The following is a 19784-nucleotide window of genomic DNA, read 5'->3' as shown; positions in this document are numbered from 1 at the left end:
AGTATATTGATCAGAGTGAACATGTGAAGCTTCCTTAAAAATAGTAAAGTATAGTACCTTTTTAATTTATGTCAGCATTATACTTTTTCCGTTCTAATTTATGTGACACACTTGAATTTTTAAATTCAATTTATTTTTTAACTTTGACATAAATCCAAGGTATAATATATACATATGTCATTTAACTTAACTTCAAGTGATATTTATATCTTCCAACTTTGAGTATGCACGATTAGATACCTAAAATTATATAAAACTAAATAAATAGACACATTCGTCCTACGTCTTACATGAAATTTCGTTTCATATGTAATTTCCTACATGTATTATGCTACGTAAGACATGTGTATCTATTTGTTCAATTTTATACAAGTTTAAGTGTCTACTTGTGCACATCCAAAGTTTAAGAACATAAATGCTAACTGAAGCCAAATTAAATTAAATGACATATTTATGTATTATGTCTAAATTCAAACATAGAAGCTTTAAAAATTTGAAATCAAGTTTGTATTTGAAAATACACAAAAAAATATTATAAATTACACTAATTAACAACAAAAAAATTGCACTAAAGAAAAAACTTTATTGACTCTCGAAATTTCAATGGTGTCACGGCCAAGTCCAAAAGATTATGGGTTCGTTTGGACATAAGTTTTTTTTCCTTAAAATAATTTGAGTGTCCACATGAGTTCATTGATTTTTATTTTTTTTAATAAAAAGTATTATTTGGTTAGTTTTCTAACGACTTTTTCAATTATATACTCGTTTTTTGGTCATACAATAAGTCAATAATAAAGAGACTAACTGTTGGTTGAATCATTAATCATTGATAACACGGTATTGATAAATTTTATTTAAACAAACTCAAATTATGACATAGTTTAATTGAACATCTGAATACATGATAATATATTTTTATGAGACACTTTTAATTCATATTTTAAAAAGTTTTTACGCATATTCTCAAGCACTCATTATGTAGATAAGTTAATCATATAAAATATGTTTTATATTTTAATTTTAAATATTAACATCAATTTGGACATGTATGTAATTTTATAGCTTATTGAAATTAATATATATAATTAAAAAATATGATATATTTATTTGATTAGCCAATAAAAAATTCAAATAAACGCGTCAGAAGAGTTATAATGTAAACACACATTTATAATTTTAAAATGTCCCACATGGAATTATTTTATAGTTGGGGGATTCAGTAGTAATGTAGAGTGTAGACACACATAAATTATTATTAAAAAAATATCCCACATTTTTATAGTCCTTCCTAGTGAAGCTTCTCAAAAGTAACACAGTAAATATAATATCTAAATTAATGGTCTAAAAGCTTCTTTGGCACAATTTAAGAATCAAAACAAACCTATAAATAGCCTCACTTCATCACAACTCCATTAAATTGAACACCTACATATCTTCTCAAATATTCTCTCAATATATCTTCTTGCAACTTGTTTGTTTTCAAGATTCTCTGGTATTCGAGATTTACTGAGTAAAACACTCTTTGTTGACAAGTTATTCATTTCACACAGATCGAATTCGAGATATCGTTTTTAACTATGTTGAGTTCAATATTTGAGATGATCTTTATTGCTTCTTCCAATTCTCACATTATATTTTGTTTTTGTAATTTTATCATAGCTATTCTCCTAGTAAGTGGCTTCCAATCTAGTTCACAAGATAACACTACCAATATTCTTGATCATGACACGTCCAAGAGAAAACAAGCACAAGGGAGTCCCAAAGCTACACAATTTCATAAAGGTATGAATGGTCTTGATTATCAAGTTAGAAAAATGGACACATGTGTCACATCACAAGAAATGCAAATATTTTCGATATCCAGTGACACATCGACCATAGAAGTACTCCGGGATATAAATCAAGACAACAAAAGTGGAGCATACAATGTTGATACTCTTTCTCAATATCATGAGCCTACTAATTTTAACCTGTCTCTTCATCGAGAGACGAGTTTCAAGTGTGAAAATGTTGAAGAGGTGAATGCTAATGATACCATTGATAGAAAAATAGACACACGTGTCACATCAAAAGAAATGCATACATTTTCGGTATCAAGTGACATATCGACCATGGAAGTACTCAAGGAGGTAAATCAAGACAACAAAAGTGAAGCATACGACGATGTTGCTTGTTTTCAACATCACGAGTCTGGTAATGATAAACAATCTTTTCAGCAAGACACGAATTTCAAGTGTGAAAATGTAGAAGGCGCAAGTGCTCATATTACAATTGACACAAAAATGTATTTAGCAAAAACAAGAAAAGAGACAAATGACAGCAATTTTGAGAAAAGTGATGAGAAAGAAGAGGATGAATTAAGGAAAAGAATTGAAGATTTTATTGAGAAGATCAATGAGGGTTGGAGGGCAGAAAAATTGGGAATATGTTATCAAAGTCAATTAGTCTATAATTCAGTTACTTGTACTAGAATTTAGAAGGAAAAAATAAATAGATGATATATAACTGTGATTGCCAATTTTGTAAGGACCTCTTTATTACCTGCTCTCCCCAATTTTCGTGGCACAATTCGAATTTTGTCAAATAGATGATTTTTCTTAATCGTGATTTCTTTTTATATGTTTTTTACATATTTTGAATTGTCAATTATTATGACTTTTTTTAGTAGATTTTACTTATTTTCCAAATATATAAATTTTATTTTGACAAATTTTCATTTTCAAAGTCAAACTCAAAATTTTAAAAAATTGACTCTCGAAATACGATGGGTATCAAACTTAAAATATTTTCATTTTATTGAAGAATTGAACTTTTGTGGAAGGTAGAACTCTAACTAACATAATTATGATATACCACACAACATGAATTCATCTCAATGCTCATTTTTAATTTTTCTTTTTTTGTTGAATAAGTAAGGTAATTAAGATTAAGTCAATCGTGTCACACCGTTGATAACGGGTGGACTGATAGGAACAGATCAAGTAGGATTGACAATTTTTTAGATTAATAGATTTTTAAAGATGAGACACGAATGATATCTTAAACAAATCTCACGTTAGATAGAGTAGGAGTAAGAAGTGAAAGAATTTGATAACACTACCACGTGTTGGTTTTGAAGATGAGTATACTAGATTTTGGTTTTATTAAGTCAACTATATACTCATCCTAACATGGAAGAAGTGTTCAACACTCCAATTGGAAGCTCTTATGGCATAATAATTTATACTCTTGTTATGTAAAAAAAGTTTAATGATAATTTTAATTGAGTGATTTTATTGATATGAAAATATAAATAAAGTGATTTTATTGATACAAAATAAAATTTAATGATTTTACTAAATAAATTTTCAAAGTTGAATAACCTTTTAAGATATTAACTATTGATAACCTCTTAAATTTATCAAGTAATTTTATTTAAATACTCGAGCTATCATATGTTTCAATTGAATACATGAACATATAATAAAATGCTCGTATTAAACACTTTCGATTCATGATTTGATTTTTTTATATTTTTTTTGCATAAATTCACAAAGTGCTCATCAATTCAAACATGATATTTAACCGATTAACTTATCTATGAAACGAACATCCTCTATTAGTAAAAAAAAATCAAATAAACGCGTTAGATGAGTTATAATGTAAACGCACATTAATAATTTAAAAATGTCCCACATGTATACCTTTTTTTAATTGGGGATGGAGGGGTAATGTAGAGTGTAGACACACAAATTATTATTAAAAAAATTTCACACATTTTTATAGTCCTTCCTAGGGAAGCTTCTCAAAAGTAACACAATAAATATCATATCTAAAAAGCTTCTTTGACACAATTTGACAATCAAAACAAACCTTTAAATAGCCTCACTACATCACATTCTACTTAAATTGAACACCTAAATATCTTCTCAAATTCTATCAACATCTTCTTGCAACTTATTTGTTTACAAGATTCTTTTTTTAGTTTAGTCTTCTGGTTTTCGAGATTTAGTAGACTGACTTATCCAAATTTGTATCAGGATTGTCTACCAATTGAGGGATAAAAAATTCCCTGCCGAAAAATTATCCATTCTCAAGACTGGAACGCGAGATATCATTTTTCAACCATGTTGAGTTCTACATTTGAGATGATCTTTATGGCTTCTTCCAATTCTCACATTATATTTTGTTTTTGCAATTTTATAGTAGCTATTCTCCTAGTAAGTGGCTTCCAATCTAGTTCACAAGATGACACTACCAATATTCTTGATCATGACATGTTTAAGAGAAAACAAGCACAAGGCAATTCCAAGGCTACACAATTTCACAAAGGTATGAATGACACATCGACTGTAGAAGTACTCGGGGATATAAACCAAGCCAACAAAAGTGAAGCATACGGCAATGTTTCTTGTGTTCAATATCAAGAGTCTAATTATTTTAAAGAGTCTCATCATCAAGAGACGAGTTTCAAATTTGAGAATGTAGATAGGGCAATTGCTAATGGTACAATTGATAGAAAAATGAACACACATGTCACATCAGAAGAAATGAATACATTTTCGGTATCGAGTAACATATCAACCATTGAAATACTCCGAGAGGTAAACCAAGACAATAAAAGTGAAGCATACAACAATGTTGCTCATTTTCAACATCACGAGTTTACTAATCATAAACAATCTCTTCGTCAAGACACGAATAATAAGTGTGAAAATGTAGAAGGGGTGAGTGCTAATATTACAATTGACACAAAAATGTATTTAGCAAAATCAAGAAAAGAAACAAATGACAACAATTTTGAGAAAAGTGATGTGAAAGAAGAGGATGAATTAAGGAAAAGAATTGAAGATTTTATTGAGAAGATCAATAAGGGTTGGAGGGCAGAAAAATTAGGAATATGTTATCAAAGTCAATGGACTGTATGATTGCTAATTTGTGCTAGAAATTAGAATATAAAAATAGTTGTTATACAATATTGATGGACAATTTTGTAAGAAACACTTCATTACCTTCTCTGTCTTAATTTATGTGGCATGGTTCAAATTTTAAAAAAATAAATTAATTTTTTTAATTATAATTTTTCATGTTGTTTATATATTTTATATTATCAATGATTGTGACTTTAAATATGTAAATTTTATTTTAAAAATTATAAAAAATCTCTTTTTCTGCTTTTATAATAATGATGGGTACAATTAATTATCAATTTATCTTTAACTTTATTTTGTTTGGCCATGTCATGTATCATTAAATAATTGAACTTTTGTGGAAGGTAGAACTCCTAACCACTTAATCAATTCATATGTTAAATTGTTTCTTTATTGAATAAGTTTGATAGCCAATCATGTGTATGTGACAACAGACTTCTAGGCTGACTAACTTCTTGACATCAATAAGGTGCATACGACGATATCTTAAGCAAGTCTCATGTTAAAATAACAAATTAAGTGAAGATTTTTATAAGATATATCTCAAATTCATATAGATATCATATCCAACCTTTTGAAACTCTATTTAGTGCAGTTCAAAAAACAAATTCATGCTAAGCTCAAAACGAATCACACGTATTATGAATTTGAATAGTGATAAATCACATGTCCACTAGCTTAAAATCATAATTAAGAGAACCTCATTACTTTTATAGGAAAAGAAGCTTTTTATAGTAGTTGTTTATATGCAGAGAAAATAACCAAAATAGTCTCTTATATTTGAGGATATAATAGATTTAAGGGAAAATGGTAAAAAATGCTCTTAAACTATGCGAAAGGAATAAAAATGCTCTCCGTTTATAGTTTGGTCCAAAAATGTCTTTATTGTTATTTAATGGGTCAAAAATACCCATTTTCCAAATAAAATATATTATTTATTTTCTTAATTAATACATTCTTTTTCTAATAATATTTTTTAAATTAGCAAATATTTATCTTACTTCAATTCAGAAAAAAATAAAAAATGAAAATATTTCTTATTTTATTAGAATTATTTTTTTATGATGGATATACTATGATCTTATATATATGACATATATTATCTGTCGAAACGGTAAATGAACTTATTCTATTTTAATTGATAAAATGAGATTCAGAAGAAAAAATAATCCTACATTTTTATTTGTTAAAGTGATTTTAAAAGAAAGAAAGCAAGAACAATGTTCTTTAATAATATGTTAATTAGGAAGAAGATATGTTTAAAAAGAAAAAAATAATATATTTATTTGGAAAAGGGCATTTTTGACTCATTTAGTAACTATAGGGGCATTTCTGGACCAAAGTATTGATTGCAAAGACATTTTTGAACCAAAGTATTAATGGCAAGGACATTTTTGACCATTTTCCCTAGATTTAAAATAGTATCTCAAATATGTATTGAGCATTTTTTATTCTTTAGATTTATTAAAATTAATCAACTTTAGTCTCCATCAAATATTTACTGAACTTTATCGGTTAGATTTAACAGAACTTTATAATCATAAACACCTATAAAGTCCAACCGAAATCTAAAATATACAATACAAAAAAATGCACTAGATATTAAAAAAAGTATTAGAATAACAAAAAATACACCTCAAAAGTTACACCATACTCTAAAATAATAAATATAACAATTGAAATTACAAAAACCCGCACACTAGCTTCGCCCTTACCTCCAATCTCATAGTGTTTATGAAAATTATACAAATATTTTAGAATAATATTTTTTTATTCCCCAATTAATAAATAAATCGACATATTTTTTAAAAATATTTTCCATCCTATCAAACACACCCTAATAATTTAAGAATGCCCCACATGGACAATCTCCTGTTTTTGTGCTCCTCTTTATTTTGAAGATAGTGTAGACACACATAAATTATTCAAAAATGTCCCACATTTAATACTTCCTAGGGAAGCTTTTCATAAATAACACTAAAATATCATTAACTTTCCTTCTAAATATTGGTCCAAAAGCTTCTTTGGCACATTTTGAGAATCAAAACAAACCTTTAAATGGCCTCACTTCATTACATTCTACTTAAAATTAACACCTAAATATCTTCTCAATCCTATCAATATCTTCTTGCAACTTGTTTGTTTTCAAGATTTTCTTTTTGGTTTAATTTTCTGTTATTCAAGATTCACTAGCTAGGTTGACTAATCCAAATTCACATCAGGGTTATTAGGGGTGTTCATGGTTTGGATAAAAACCGATCCAAACCGATTAAATAAACTGATTTAATTTAGGTTTTGGTTTGATTTGGTTTTAGATTGTTAAGAATCGATAGTATTTGGTTTGGTTATGGTTTTGTTCGAAAAAAATCAAAGAAATAACCGAACCGAACCAACAAGTTATATACATAAATTTTATTATTATACATACATAATATATTATATTCATAAACAATTTTAAAGATTTTATATATGTTTCATCAAAATTTATTTATAATTTACTTATTAAAAGAAAAAATGTCCAAGGTGAGAACATTTTTCTTATTGGTTTCATGTATATGAGTGTCTATGGAAATTCTTTGTTGAACTGAAAATGTCATTGTCTCTTCCTTCTATGCCGAAATAGTGAATTTTGAAGTTTTATTCAGTAAATTCAATGGTCGAAAGTTCTATAATGCCAGTCATTCTAACTATTTTTTTGTTTGAATGGATTGTTGTCACTTTTTTCACGTTTTGAATGAATTGTTTCTTTTATTTTTATGTATAGTTAATAACCAAATAACCGAACCAAATCAAACCAAAACCGAAAACAACCAAACCGATAAATGTATATTATATTTGGTTTGGTTTGGTTTTGATAATTTTAAAACCGATTAAGTTGATTTGGTTTTGGTTTTGACCAATAACCGACCCAAACCAAACTGTGAACACCCCTAAGGGTTATCAATTAAGGGGTAAAACACCCCTTGCTGAAAAGTTCTCTATTTTTAAGGCTCAATTTTTAGATATCATTTTCAACTATGTTGGTTTCCACATTTGAGTTGATCTTTATGGCTTCTTCCAATTCTCACTTTGTATTTTGTTTTTGCAATTTTATAATAGCTATTCTCCTACTTAATGGCTTCCAATCTAGTTCACAAGATAACACCAACAATATTCTTGATCATGACATGTCCAGGAGAAAAGAAACACAAGGCAATCCCAAGGCTAAACACTTTCACAAAGGTATGAGTCATCTTGATTATCAAGTTAGAAAAATGGACCCATGTCACATCACAAGAAATGCAAACATTTTCGATATCGAGTGATACATCGATCATAGAAGTACTCTGAGATATAAACCAAGACAAAAAAAGTGAAGCGTACGACGTTGATGTGAAAACATAGAAGTTGATAGAAAAATGGATGCACGTGTCACATCAAAAGAAATGCATACAATTTCTATACCGAGTGAGATATCGACCATAAAAGTACTCAATGAGATAAATCAAGACAACAAAAGTGAAGCATATGACGATGCTACTCGATTTTCATCAACAATCTCTTCATCAAGACACGAATTTCAAGTGTGAAAATGTAGAAGGAGTGAGTGCTAATGGTACAAATGACACAAAAATATATTTAGCAAAAACAAGAAAGGAAAATTTTGAAGAAAATAATGAGAAAGAAGAGGATGAATTGAGGAAAAGGATTGAAGATATTATTGAGAAGATCAATAGGGGTTGGAGGGCAGAAAAATTAGGAATATTTTATCAAAGTCAATGAATTATATGATTGTTAAGGTGTTGACCTTAACTATAGTATATGAAACAAGAAGCTTTGTACTATAGTTTAGAAGGAAAAAAATAGTTGTTATATATAACTCTGACTGACAATTTTGTAAGCAACCCTTTTATCATTCTCTTCGTCCCAATTTATATGGTAGTATTCAGATTTCGAAAAATAAATGATATGGTAGTTTTCAGATTTCAAAAAATAGATGAGTATTTTCTTAATTATGATTTTTAATATCGGTTAAATATTTTGAATTGTCAATCATTATGTCTTTGAGTGTTTTTTACGTAGATTCTAAATATATTAAAAAATTAAAAAACTGAAAGTTTTCATATATTTAAACTCATGATTCTCGAAATCTGCTATATAGATTGAGACAATGGAGTACTTCTTTTCTTTGTTGTTTTTTATTGAATTTTAAGTCCTAAATTGTAGTTGGCATTATAATGGAAAATCCAGAAGTTGATAAATAAAAAACAAAAGAAGCAATAATTGTTAGAGAATTCAAGAAATAATTATAGCAATATGGGTATAATTAATTATCAATTTATCATTAAAGAATTGAAACTTTTATGGAAGGTAGAACTAACATTAATCATGATTTATACGAACACAACGTGAATACATGTCAATGCTCATTTTAAATTGTTTTCTTTATTAAATAAGTTAGGTAAGACAATCAATGTGATAAATTTTTGAAGACAAAGGACGAGTAAAGAGTTTTATAAAACATAATTTAATTATATATATATATAAATAAATAAAATCTTATATACAGATTATAATTTGTTGTCGAGGAGGTTCAGATGAACCCCCTAACATCCCCTAGACCAGGGGCGGAGGCAATATATACTTAGAGGGTTCATTCGAATCTTCTTTGGCGGAAAATATCACTATTTATACATGGTTAAAATTATTTTTTAGATATGTATAATAGATATTGAACCCCCTTTCACTAGTTCGCATGTTTACTTCTCAGATTTTAAACTCCCTTATTAAAAATTCTGGCTCCGCTACTGCCCTATATCATCACTTGTCCGTAAAGTTTCACAAACAGAGTTACGAAAATTAAAAATATTAACTTTTGACAATATTAAAATATATAAAAAAAAAAGTCATAAACTTAGCTTTCACACCACATCACACCTCACCATCAAAATTCTCAAAATGTGTTAAAAAAATGCTTAGTTGGCACATGACTATTTTAAAAGTCAAAGATAAATTTGCCTTTAAAAAGGGGCTTAAAATCCTAATCCATCACAATTATGATTTATTAGTTGTTCTATATATTTTTGTGTTTCTACAACCATGTTGAGTTCAACATTTGAGTTATTCAATCAAGCAAATTCCATTAATTCTTTTGTTGCTTTCATTTTTTGTAATTTGATCATTGTCATCCTACTAGTTAATAATAATAGTAGCTCAAAAATTAGTGACAACAAAATTGTTCCACTTTCCAAGAGTACTTTTGTGAAAAGTAATTGTTCTATTTTGGACAAGAGCAATGGTTTAACACATACAATTGAATCAACCACAAGTATAAAATTGGTTGCAAGGGACATTGACAACAACCACGACGACGACGATGAGAGGAGGGATGATGAGGAAGAAGAAGATGATGATGAACTAACAAGAAAAGTTGAAGAATTTATTCAGAAGGTAAATAGATGTTGGAAAGAAGAGAAATTGAATGCATAATTTTGTAATTTTGGCTAGGGAAGGAATGTAGAATGGAGATTTTCCAAGTTTGATTTCTCAGATGATCACGTGACGTTCTGAGATGATAATTATTTCTAGTTGAGTGACGATATGAGAAATCAACCCAAGTTTTTATTTTGGATATATGTAATGGTCTAATGGATTGATATTGCAAAATTTTCTTGATGAAAGAATCTCCAAGTACTTTTGCGTTTTGTTGATTATCATTATCAATGTTATTCAAACAAAATATTGATAGGTTTGTATCGAATTTTGCAAAATAGTGTATTTTTGAAGAATCCGACACATGTACAACAACATTTTAAAAGAATTCGAACAATGTAGATCATTTTATATAGCCGAAGAAATGTACATGTAAGAGCAAAGACATCTCTATCTATATATTTTATCTTCGTGTTAATCAATGTATACTGTCAATATATACAAAATAAACTTAGATAAATAATTCAACCGCTCTACAAAATATTGCCACAATTCAAGGCCTATTAACATCTATGGTTCGCTTTGGTCTAACAGACTTTATGAATTCATCCCTTAGACTCTGTCATCATCAAGTTCAAAAGCGTACATGCCATGTGGACTTACTTAATATTATAAACACTTTACATTTCTCTTCAATTTCTGATATAAGCTTCATAGCTCATATGTACCTCTTCTTCAAAAATTTGTCAATTTAGAAGTCTGTCGATCTTTTTTTTAACCTGCCCTCCGTCGTGAGCGTCACATATATGATACTTTTTTGTAAATTAACATTAAGGAGAGCCAATAATAGTGAAACAATAAAAGTATATCTGAGTTGGAAGGAAACAACTCTTTCCATCTGTCAATCAAGTTGTTGGAGTAGGTAGTTACCAATAAAAACAAAAAAAATGACTAAGAATTCATAGAATCAATTATAGACAAGTAGCTCAATAATGAAATATAGAAGAAGTAGAATCAATGAGAAGTTGGATTAATCTTTTAAAGATAATTAAAGTTGTCAAATAATTATATTTTGTTCTGACCTTTAATTAGAGATTTCAAATTTGAGCCTTACATATAGAGAAACTCTTGTTATTAGTTGCGGACTCAATATGAATATCGAAACAGAATTGAAAATTCCTCAAATAGGTCTTCAATTCAATAATTCATAAAATTGCAATTATTTTTAATGAAGTGGAAAGGATAAGCTACTCGTTATTATAGTATTAAGAGCAACAAAGTCGCCTCAATCCTTATTAACAATACAAAGTTATTTATTCTAAGAAGCAAACTATTAGATGAATTCAAGTTTTAATTATTATGACCTGCTTTAAAGACTCAAAAGTCGAAACCAAAATTCAAAAATGCAATCCAATCCGAACTTATTTAGATTGAATTTGGATTGTAATTTCTTCAAACGATAATTCCAACAAAAAATTTCATATCCAATCTGAACGGCCTGAACGCCCGCCCGCCCCTACTAACAACAACTAATTGTGTCTAAGAAGAAAGTGTAATTTCTTTTTATGATCTCTGATTCCATATATTTACAAGTAAAATAAACCTAGTTTGTTAGATTACACATACATTCCAAGGATATGCCTATATGGAGTTTAGAGTGGAAAAAAAAGACTTTCATGCTCAATGATAAAAAGGAAAAAAAAAAGATATATATAAATTAAAGAAAAAACTATATTTTTTCCTCTTTTAACATTTCTTTCTTCTGGATTTTGATGATCTAGACTTTGTTTTCAACTTGTAATGAGCCATCCCTCATCAATTTTAAGCTGAGACTGTTAAAACGTTCACGTGAATATTGTCTCGATGCTTTTCTCCAATCCGTACCAGCCTTCATCATCGCAGCAAATTCCTCATAACTAATCCGACCATCCTGCACACGTTTGACAAAAGACGAGACAAGGCTGAGCTCACAAACTCTCGAAAAGAAGCTAATACAAATGAGTAGGAATGTTGTTAGAGATGAGATGGAAAACAGCTAACAAAACTTTAAGTCTGTAGCAGACGTGTAACGAGCAGCAGGTTAACCAACTGTGTAAATCATGACGCGAGAAGGGAGAGCATAATGTCTTGGCACGAGAGAGTAATGACCGATAATACATATTTGATGGGAAGAAGAGATACCATCTAAGTATACATGTATATTGTCTTCATTTGTCACAGCACTAGAGTCTCGTTAGCATCACATATGTGCTAGAAATTGTGCATGCCATCAAAGTATGATACGTGTATATAATATGACGGACTTTAGAGATACGATAAGGCACAACTAGGTGGAGTATTTGAGCTCTAAACTGAAACGAGGGTTCAGAAGGAAACTTCAAGATGAGGACTCATTAAGATGTAAACCATTAGCATCAATGCATAATATTTGCACTATGAACCAAATAATGAAAAGTTACTAAATGGTGTACGTGCACCTAAATGGACATACTGACCTTGTCTGTATCAACATCATGCATAATGGCATTGGTGACTTCCTCACTGTTGCTGTCGTCCTCATCACTCAAGGCACTACGAAGCTCTTCGATTTCTATGTAACCACTCTGATTTTTGTCAAAAAATGAAAATGCTTTGTGCAGGTGTTCATCATTGGCCATCTTTCTAAGATGAATAGATACAGCAACAAACTCTGGATAATTTAAACTTCCATCTCCATCAACGTCAGCCTGTAAAACCGATACAGAAAAATAAAAACATAATAAAACAATAGTTTAAGGGAAAAAAACAATAAAAAAGATAAGCACCCTTCAGGTCAAAAACCCAAAAGGATCAAGAGAAATGTTTTTTTTTCCTTTCTGGAACATAATAAGCATCGAACTAGGGATGCCAAGACAAGCTAAATGTCAAGCTCATTTGGCTACAGGTTTTCCGTTTTTCTACACTGAAATGGTAGAAAAATGTTACAATTTACATTGACAATATACTTTGTAATCAATCAATTTTTTGACAGTAGGGTGAAAGACAAAAGTCTAATGCTAACTTCTCAACAACAACAACTATGATTTGATCCCTAACTAGTTGGGCTTGGCCCTAAGCTATATGAGTATTATAGATTTATTTCATCTCCGTGAATTTCTTAAAATTTTCTTAATCTCACGGTTATCCCTGCATCAACGTACAAATCTCTAATCAAACTGAAAAAACTCTTAGCAAACATTGAGACACTAATGTAAGTGTACCACCAACAATCTAGCCTTAATCCAACTACTTGGTATCCTTTACTTCCTTCCATTGAATATTTTCTTTACTAAGTTCACATGGATTCCGAGCGGTTTTCGGTCATTTTTAAATAATGTTCATCGATGTAATTTAGAGTTCTATGTAAGACATGGCCATATCATCTCAGGCACCTGCTTTCTCTTTGAGACAGAAACGTTTAGCAGCTAACTTTCAAATATTATGTTACCCCCGGTAGAGCTATAAGAAATTAAATCGAGCCAAGAAGCAAGGCATGAGAATGCTTACCGCTTCCATGAGAATCTGAAGATCAGCATCAGGGATTTGATGGCCAAGCTTCTGCAAGCCATCTTTAAGTTCTTCAAGGTTTATCTTGCCCTTCTTTCCAGTATCCATCATTTCAAATGCTTCCTTCATTCCAGCGACTTCCTCCGCAGACAAAAACTCAGCTATAACCTGTTTAGAATACAAGAAAGTACATGCATCAAGATTAAAAAGTGAAACTTGATCAAAGTCTGAGAATTGTCTCTCATTTTTTACGATGAGAATTAAGTTTTATTAAATAGCACAAGGCAGTGCAGTAAATAGTTAAGACACAACCTTCTCTCCTTCATTTCGAGCTATGAGGAAAACCATATGAATTCATCTTTAGTGGACAGTGAAGAATCCTGAGCTTACAAATATGATTGCAGACTAAGTGTGTGCTTACCGCGAGGGCTTTTTTCTTGAGCTTGTTCATTACTGAAAACTGCTTGAGTCTTGCTTTTACAGTCTCACCCAATGAGACGTTTGGTGCTTTCTTTATATTATGTAACCAGGGATGCTCTGCACCACAAGAGTCAAATCCCCCGAAAAAGATACTTCAGAGAGAGAGAGAGAGAGAGAGAGAGAGAGAGAGAGAGAGAGAGAGAGAGAGAGAGAGAGAGAGAGAGAGAGAGAGAGAGAGAGAGAGAGAGAGAGAGAGAGAGAGAGAGAGAGAGAGAGAGAGAGAGAGAGAGAGAGAGAGAGAGAGAGAGAGAGAGAGAGAGAGAGAGAGAGAGAGAGAGAGAGAGAGAGAGAGAGAGAGAGAGAGAGAGAGAGAGAGAGAGAGAGAGAGAGAGAGAGAGAGAGAGAGAGAGAGAGAGAGAGAAACAACGAATGAATGAAGTACAGTATCTCAATATTCCCCAAACATTACCAAGAACTTGATGAGCTGTGAGCCGTCGAGTTGGATCTGGATCAAGCATTTTCTTTACAAGATCCTTTGCATTATCAGAAACTTTAGGCCATGGATCCCTCTTGAAATCAATCACAGAACGAATAATCGCTTGGGCTACTCCTTGTTCAGTCTCTGCAAATATTAAAACAAACTTAAGGGAGGTATCAAGAATACGTTAACATATTTATGCACATTATTTAGCAACAGTCCAACCCATAAGAACCATTAAGAGAACCAAAAATAATTGAACAATAAGGCAAACAACTTTGACCAACATTGGTTAAAGCAGAGACAGTCTTGCACCTCACTTGCCCCATCATCTAATATTTCAACGACATATTCTGACATGAATCAAATTCTACTTCATATTTCACAACCTTAGTTATCAATTATCAAGTTATAAAGATTGCACATGAAAATCTTTGCATCGAGGTTCGTTCCATGGTTATAAAAAAAACGAAGCAATAAATAAGCAGACCTGCCCAGAAAGGTGGAACACCACAAAGAAGAATATAAAGTATAACTCCAGCACTCCAGACATCGACCTCTGGTCCATAGTTGCGCTTTAGGACCTCAGGAGCCATGTAATAAGGACTTCCCACTATCTCATTAAAGTGTTCCCCTGTTAAAGAAATCAAAATGTTAAACCTTTGAGCATGATAAAATGCTTAAACTCACGGTTTTGTTTCAAATCCATTACCAGGTTTAAAGAAAACAGACAACCCAAAGTCAATAGCCTTCAGCGGAGCTGTTTCTTTCTTGTTACCAAAAAGAAAATTCTCAGGTTTGAGATCACGATGCATTACCCCATGTCTGTGACACATCTGCAAAACCATTGGAAATTTATGAACTGACCTTTGACATAATAAAAACGGAGACTGGAGAGTGAAACATGACCATAAATATGTATAAAGTTGTCTGCTAATCCAATAGCTTTAGTACCATCAACCATGCCTTTCAGATAACAGTTAAACACAAACCAAATGAAGAAAAGTTCAAAAGTTATCAACACCACATAATACAATAATCACTCTCTGATTGATCATTTGTGAACACATTCATGATTTACATATGAAACAAGATTCCTACCAACTCACAAGTATTTCGTAATGTCATTCAGGCCAATTAATAGTCATTGCAGAAAAGGACGCTGACGAAAAAGAGAATCCAACTTTAATGACCTTTATCATGAACAATCAGTAACTACTTCAGTAGACAACTTAAATTTACCATCGGTTCTCATCTCTCTAAGTTGTACGTAGTTAATTAGCTGTTGTTGGTGGCAATTCCACTCAAATGAACAACAAATTGCTCTTCCATCTAAAAGAGTTTGGACATCAATGGTTCGCAATGAGGATAAAGATCAACATTTGAAGTAGAAAGCACTAGTCTTTTGGGAGAGTTAACCATATTTACTTCAGAATACAAACTAAATTTAAATTCCATTATCATTTCCCTAAACTGTAGAACTTTGTTAAACTTTGAGTGCAACAATCACATTCTGTGGTAGGCCGCTATAGATAATACTCCACGGAAACAACAAGTGACTCTTCCACTTAAAAGTATTAGTAGTTTGAAAATCAATGGTCAATAATGAAGATAAAGACCAATATTTCATAAGAATAACTATTTCGAATGATCTACTTTCTTAAATATTTGTTACTGTTCTAACTAGCTATCTGCCCAAGACTATGATGAGTTGAAAGATTGTTAGATTTTGGAGGGGGATATCCTATATCGCCAATTAACTTCATTGATATCACTAGAATGATTAAGATTACAACATGAAACTTTCAGAAGCTTTCTGTTTTTATGGAATTAGAAGGTATTTGAGTGAGAAGATACAGAGCAATACTACAGTTCACAAGAAACTAAAACAGACAAGTAAAATGAGTAAAAAAATAGAACTAGCAAAGCCTGAGAACATAAGAAAACCTCTTCTCATACTTTACCATTATCCAAAAAAGATAACCTCTTCTCACTATAATTTGGCGCTAAAGGAAATTCCAAGAGGATATCAAGGTAAATGCTACAGCATGAATGTACACTAGAATAAAACCATCGATTGGCAAAGATCAACACTAAAAATGAAATATGAATTGAATAATGGTTAGTCAGTTCATATACAACTTCACCGAGAATATTCACATTTCACCCTGAAATTGCTATCTGCTCACAATTAGGTTTCTCTTATTACGATATGATTTTCTTTCTAATTGGAAATTGCCAGACTTCTTTAACAAAAACCCGAAACAACAAGACAGGATACCTCCATCATGATATAAAACCCATACAAAAGCTTTGAAGAACTCAGTAAAAGAAGCATCACAAGTTACTACATAAAAACCAAATGACATCAATTGTGAACTACAACAACAACATACTCAGTATAGTCCCACAAGTGGTGTGTGGGGAGGGCAGTGTGTACACAGCCTTACCCCTACCTTGTGAAGGTAGAGAGGCTGTTTCCAATGGACCCTCAGCCTAAGTAACACATATATAAAAACAATATGAAAAGGAACTACAGTAATGAAGAAACTATGCTGAAAATAATGGATATAATAAGATAACCTAAGCGAAAGGTAATAAAAACAGCAGGTAATTGTGAACTAAGAAGCTAATAAAAACTATACCTGAACGACTTCCACGACAGTCTTCAAAATTCCAGCAGCTGCCCTCTCTGTATAGTGGCCTCTAGCAACGATTCGATCAAACAACTCCCCACCCTCACACAATTCCATAACAATGTGCACTGCATTATCATCCTCATAAGTATCCTTCAAGGTCACAATATTCGGATGCACAGGCAAATGTTTCATGATCTCAACCTCTCTCCTAACATCATCAATATCCACTGCAGTCCTTAGCTTCTTCTTAGATATCGATTTGCAGGCATATTTCTCTCCTCCTTCCAAGTCAGTACATAGATAAGTAACCCCAAATTCTCCTCTTCCGAGCTCACGACCCAAATCATACTTATCATGTATATTTTGCCTTGTTGGCTCTTTTAATACAACTAGCTTGTTTCCACTCCCAGAGGCATGTTTAGTACCCCCATAATCAATTGAAAAAGGGTTGGGTTTGCTGTTGTTCTTTTTGTTCTTTTTTTCAGCAGATTTACCCGGTTTCACACAGCAATTACCCATGATACTTTATAAGATCAACTCCTGAAAAAAAAAATTGATTCTTTAAACAACTAAGTACTTTTTTTCCATTTTTTTTTTATAAACAATGCTTGAAATGTCTATAGTTCATATATGATACTACTATTCATAAAACTACAAAATCCTAGCTGTTATATCAAAATTCTCAAGAATACGAAATCTCCAAGAATCCTGGAAATTATTCAGATTCTGTGAAAATCTAATACTTTTCATTCCAGAAAAAGATTAATTTTTTAAAAAGGGGTAACAAATTAAGGAAATACAAAAGCAATGAAAGCTTAAAGAACAATGAAATGCAGCAAATCCACCTGAAAAATCAGACAAAAACCAAAAAAGATTGAATCTTTAAATAATATAACAATCAAATCCAAGCTATACAACAAAATTATTCAATGATTTCAAGAAAATAATAAGCACAGATTCAGACAAAAGATCTCCAACAATTTTGGAATTTTTTTTTAAAAATAAACAAAATTTAAAGGGTAAATATAAAGCAACCCCACACAATTATGAACCTCAAATAACAATAAAATCCAGCAGAAAGTAAAAAAAGAACCTCACCTGAAAATTGTTGATTTTTTCCTTGAAATTATAGGCCAAAAAAGGGGTTAAAAAAATGAGAAAAAAAGGCTAAAAATTAGAGAAGAAGAAATAAAGGGAAAATGATAGGAAGGTTTTATGAATATGTGAAACAAAATCCGCCATTGACAGGAGAGAATTAAAGCTTTTTTTTTTTGCAGAGAGAAAGAGAAAAGTTTTCTCTCCTGCAATTCCCCTTTCTTGTCTTTGGCTCTTTCTATAGCCTTTTCTAATTTCTAATCTCTAATTTTAAAAAGAAAAAAGAACTTTTTTTCACCTAAAAATAATTATTTTTAAATGTCTCAAATAAATATTTTACAACTTCTAGAAATTAATTTCAATTAGTTAGTTGTCATTTTATTTTTAGTGGTGTCTAAATAAACTTATGTTTATCTCAACAAATTAATTATCAATCATTGGTTAAACTAGTCTAGGGTTTATTTTTACTTTTCTTTTGCATACTTTTTTTTTTAAAAAGGTCTCAAAATTTTATCCTACTACTTTGAGAGATGAATTTTAATTACGATAATAATGACATACTTAGTTTAATTTATAAAGTGGAGTCGATTTTGGGTAAAGTGTTCACAAAAAATGCTTTTGATGACCCTTAGCTCAAGGAAATAAAAAATATAGAAAAAGAAATAATGAAAAATAAAAATGAAGAAAGATAGACAACCTTACAAACCATTATAAGAAGATAAAACGATGATTGAAATGTCAAAAAATCATAAATAATAACCAAACTCAAAAGAATAAGAAGCTTCAAAAGTAATACTACACCTAATATATATATATATTCTCTTATTATATAAGTGGGAGTTGAAGCTACCCATTAACTTGACATGTGGAATTACTAGAGCCCATATATATATATATATATATTCTACTATATAATAAAAGGGAGTTTAGGCCCAAGTATAATATATAATATTTAAGATTGAGACTTTTCCATTTGTGACATATATATATATATATTTCTCTTATTATATAAGTGGGAGTTGAAGCTACCCATTAACTTGACATGTGGAATTACTAGAGCCCATATATATATATATATATATTCTACTATATAATAAAAGGGAGTTTAGGCCCAAGTATAATATATAATATTTAAGATTGAGACTTTTCCATTTGTGACATATATATATATATATTTCTCTTATTATATAAGTGGGAGTTGAAGCTACCATTAACTCGACATGTGGAATTACTAGAGCCCATATACATATATATATATATTATAAATCACAATAATTAATAACTTAAAACATTTTTTTAAAAAAA

At 30.5% G+C, this 19784-nt stretch overlaps 1 protein-coding gene across 1 annotated transcript; it reads right to left on the bottom strand.

The window, feature by feature from the left end:
• Nucleotides 1–11857: 11857 nt before the first annotated feature.
• On the bottom strand, nt 11858–18722 carry LOC102594770 (calcium-dependent protein kinase 8-like). Its single transcript, XM_006366477.2, has 9 exons — nt 18483–18722; nt 17391–17924; nt 15458–15581; nt 15236–15379; nt 14737–14889; nt 14269–14384; nt 13848–14015; nt 12818–13048; nt 11858–12252 (listed from the first exon to the last, which is right to left on the bottom strand). The coding sequence occupies exons 2-9, from the start codon at nt 17901–17903 to the stop codon at nt 12100–12102; spliced, it is 1602 nt and encodes a 533-aa protein (XP_006366539.1). The 5' UTR covers nt 17904–17924; nt 18483–18722; the 3' UTR covers nt 11858–12099.
• Between the last annotated feature and the right edge of the window lie 1062 nt (nt 18723–19784).

Source organism: Solanum tuberosum, unplaced genomic scaffold (genome assembly GCF_000226075.1).
Source record: "Solanum tuberosum cultivar DM 1-3 516 R44 unplaced genomic scaffold, SolTub_3.0 scf00640, whole genome shotgun sequence".
Classification (NCBI taxonomy): domain Eukaryota; kingdom Viridiplantae; phylum Streptophyta; class Magnoliopsida; order Solanales; family Solanaceae; genus Solanum; species Solanum tuberosum.
Note: the sequence above shows the minus strand (reverse complement) of the source record. Positions and strands in the feature narration are given on the sequence as shown.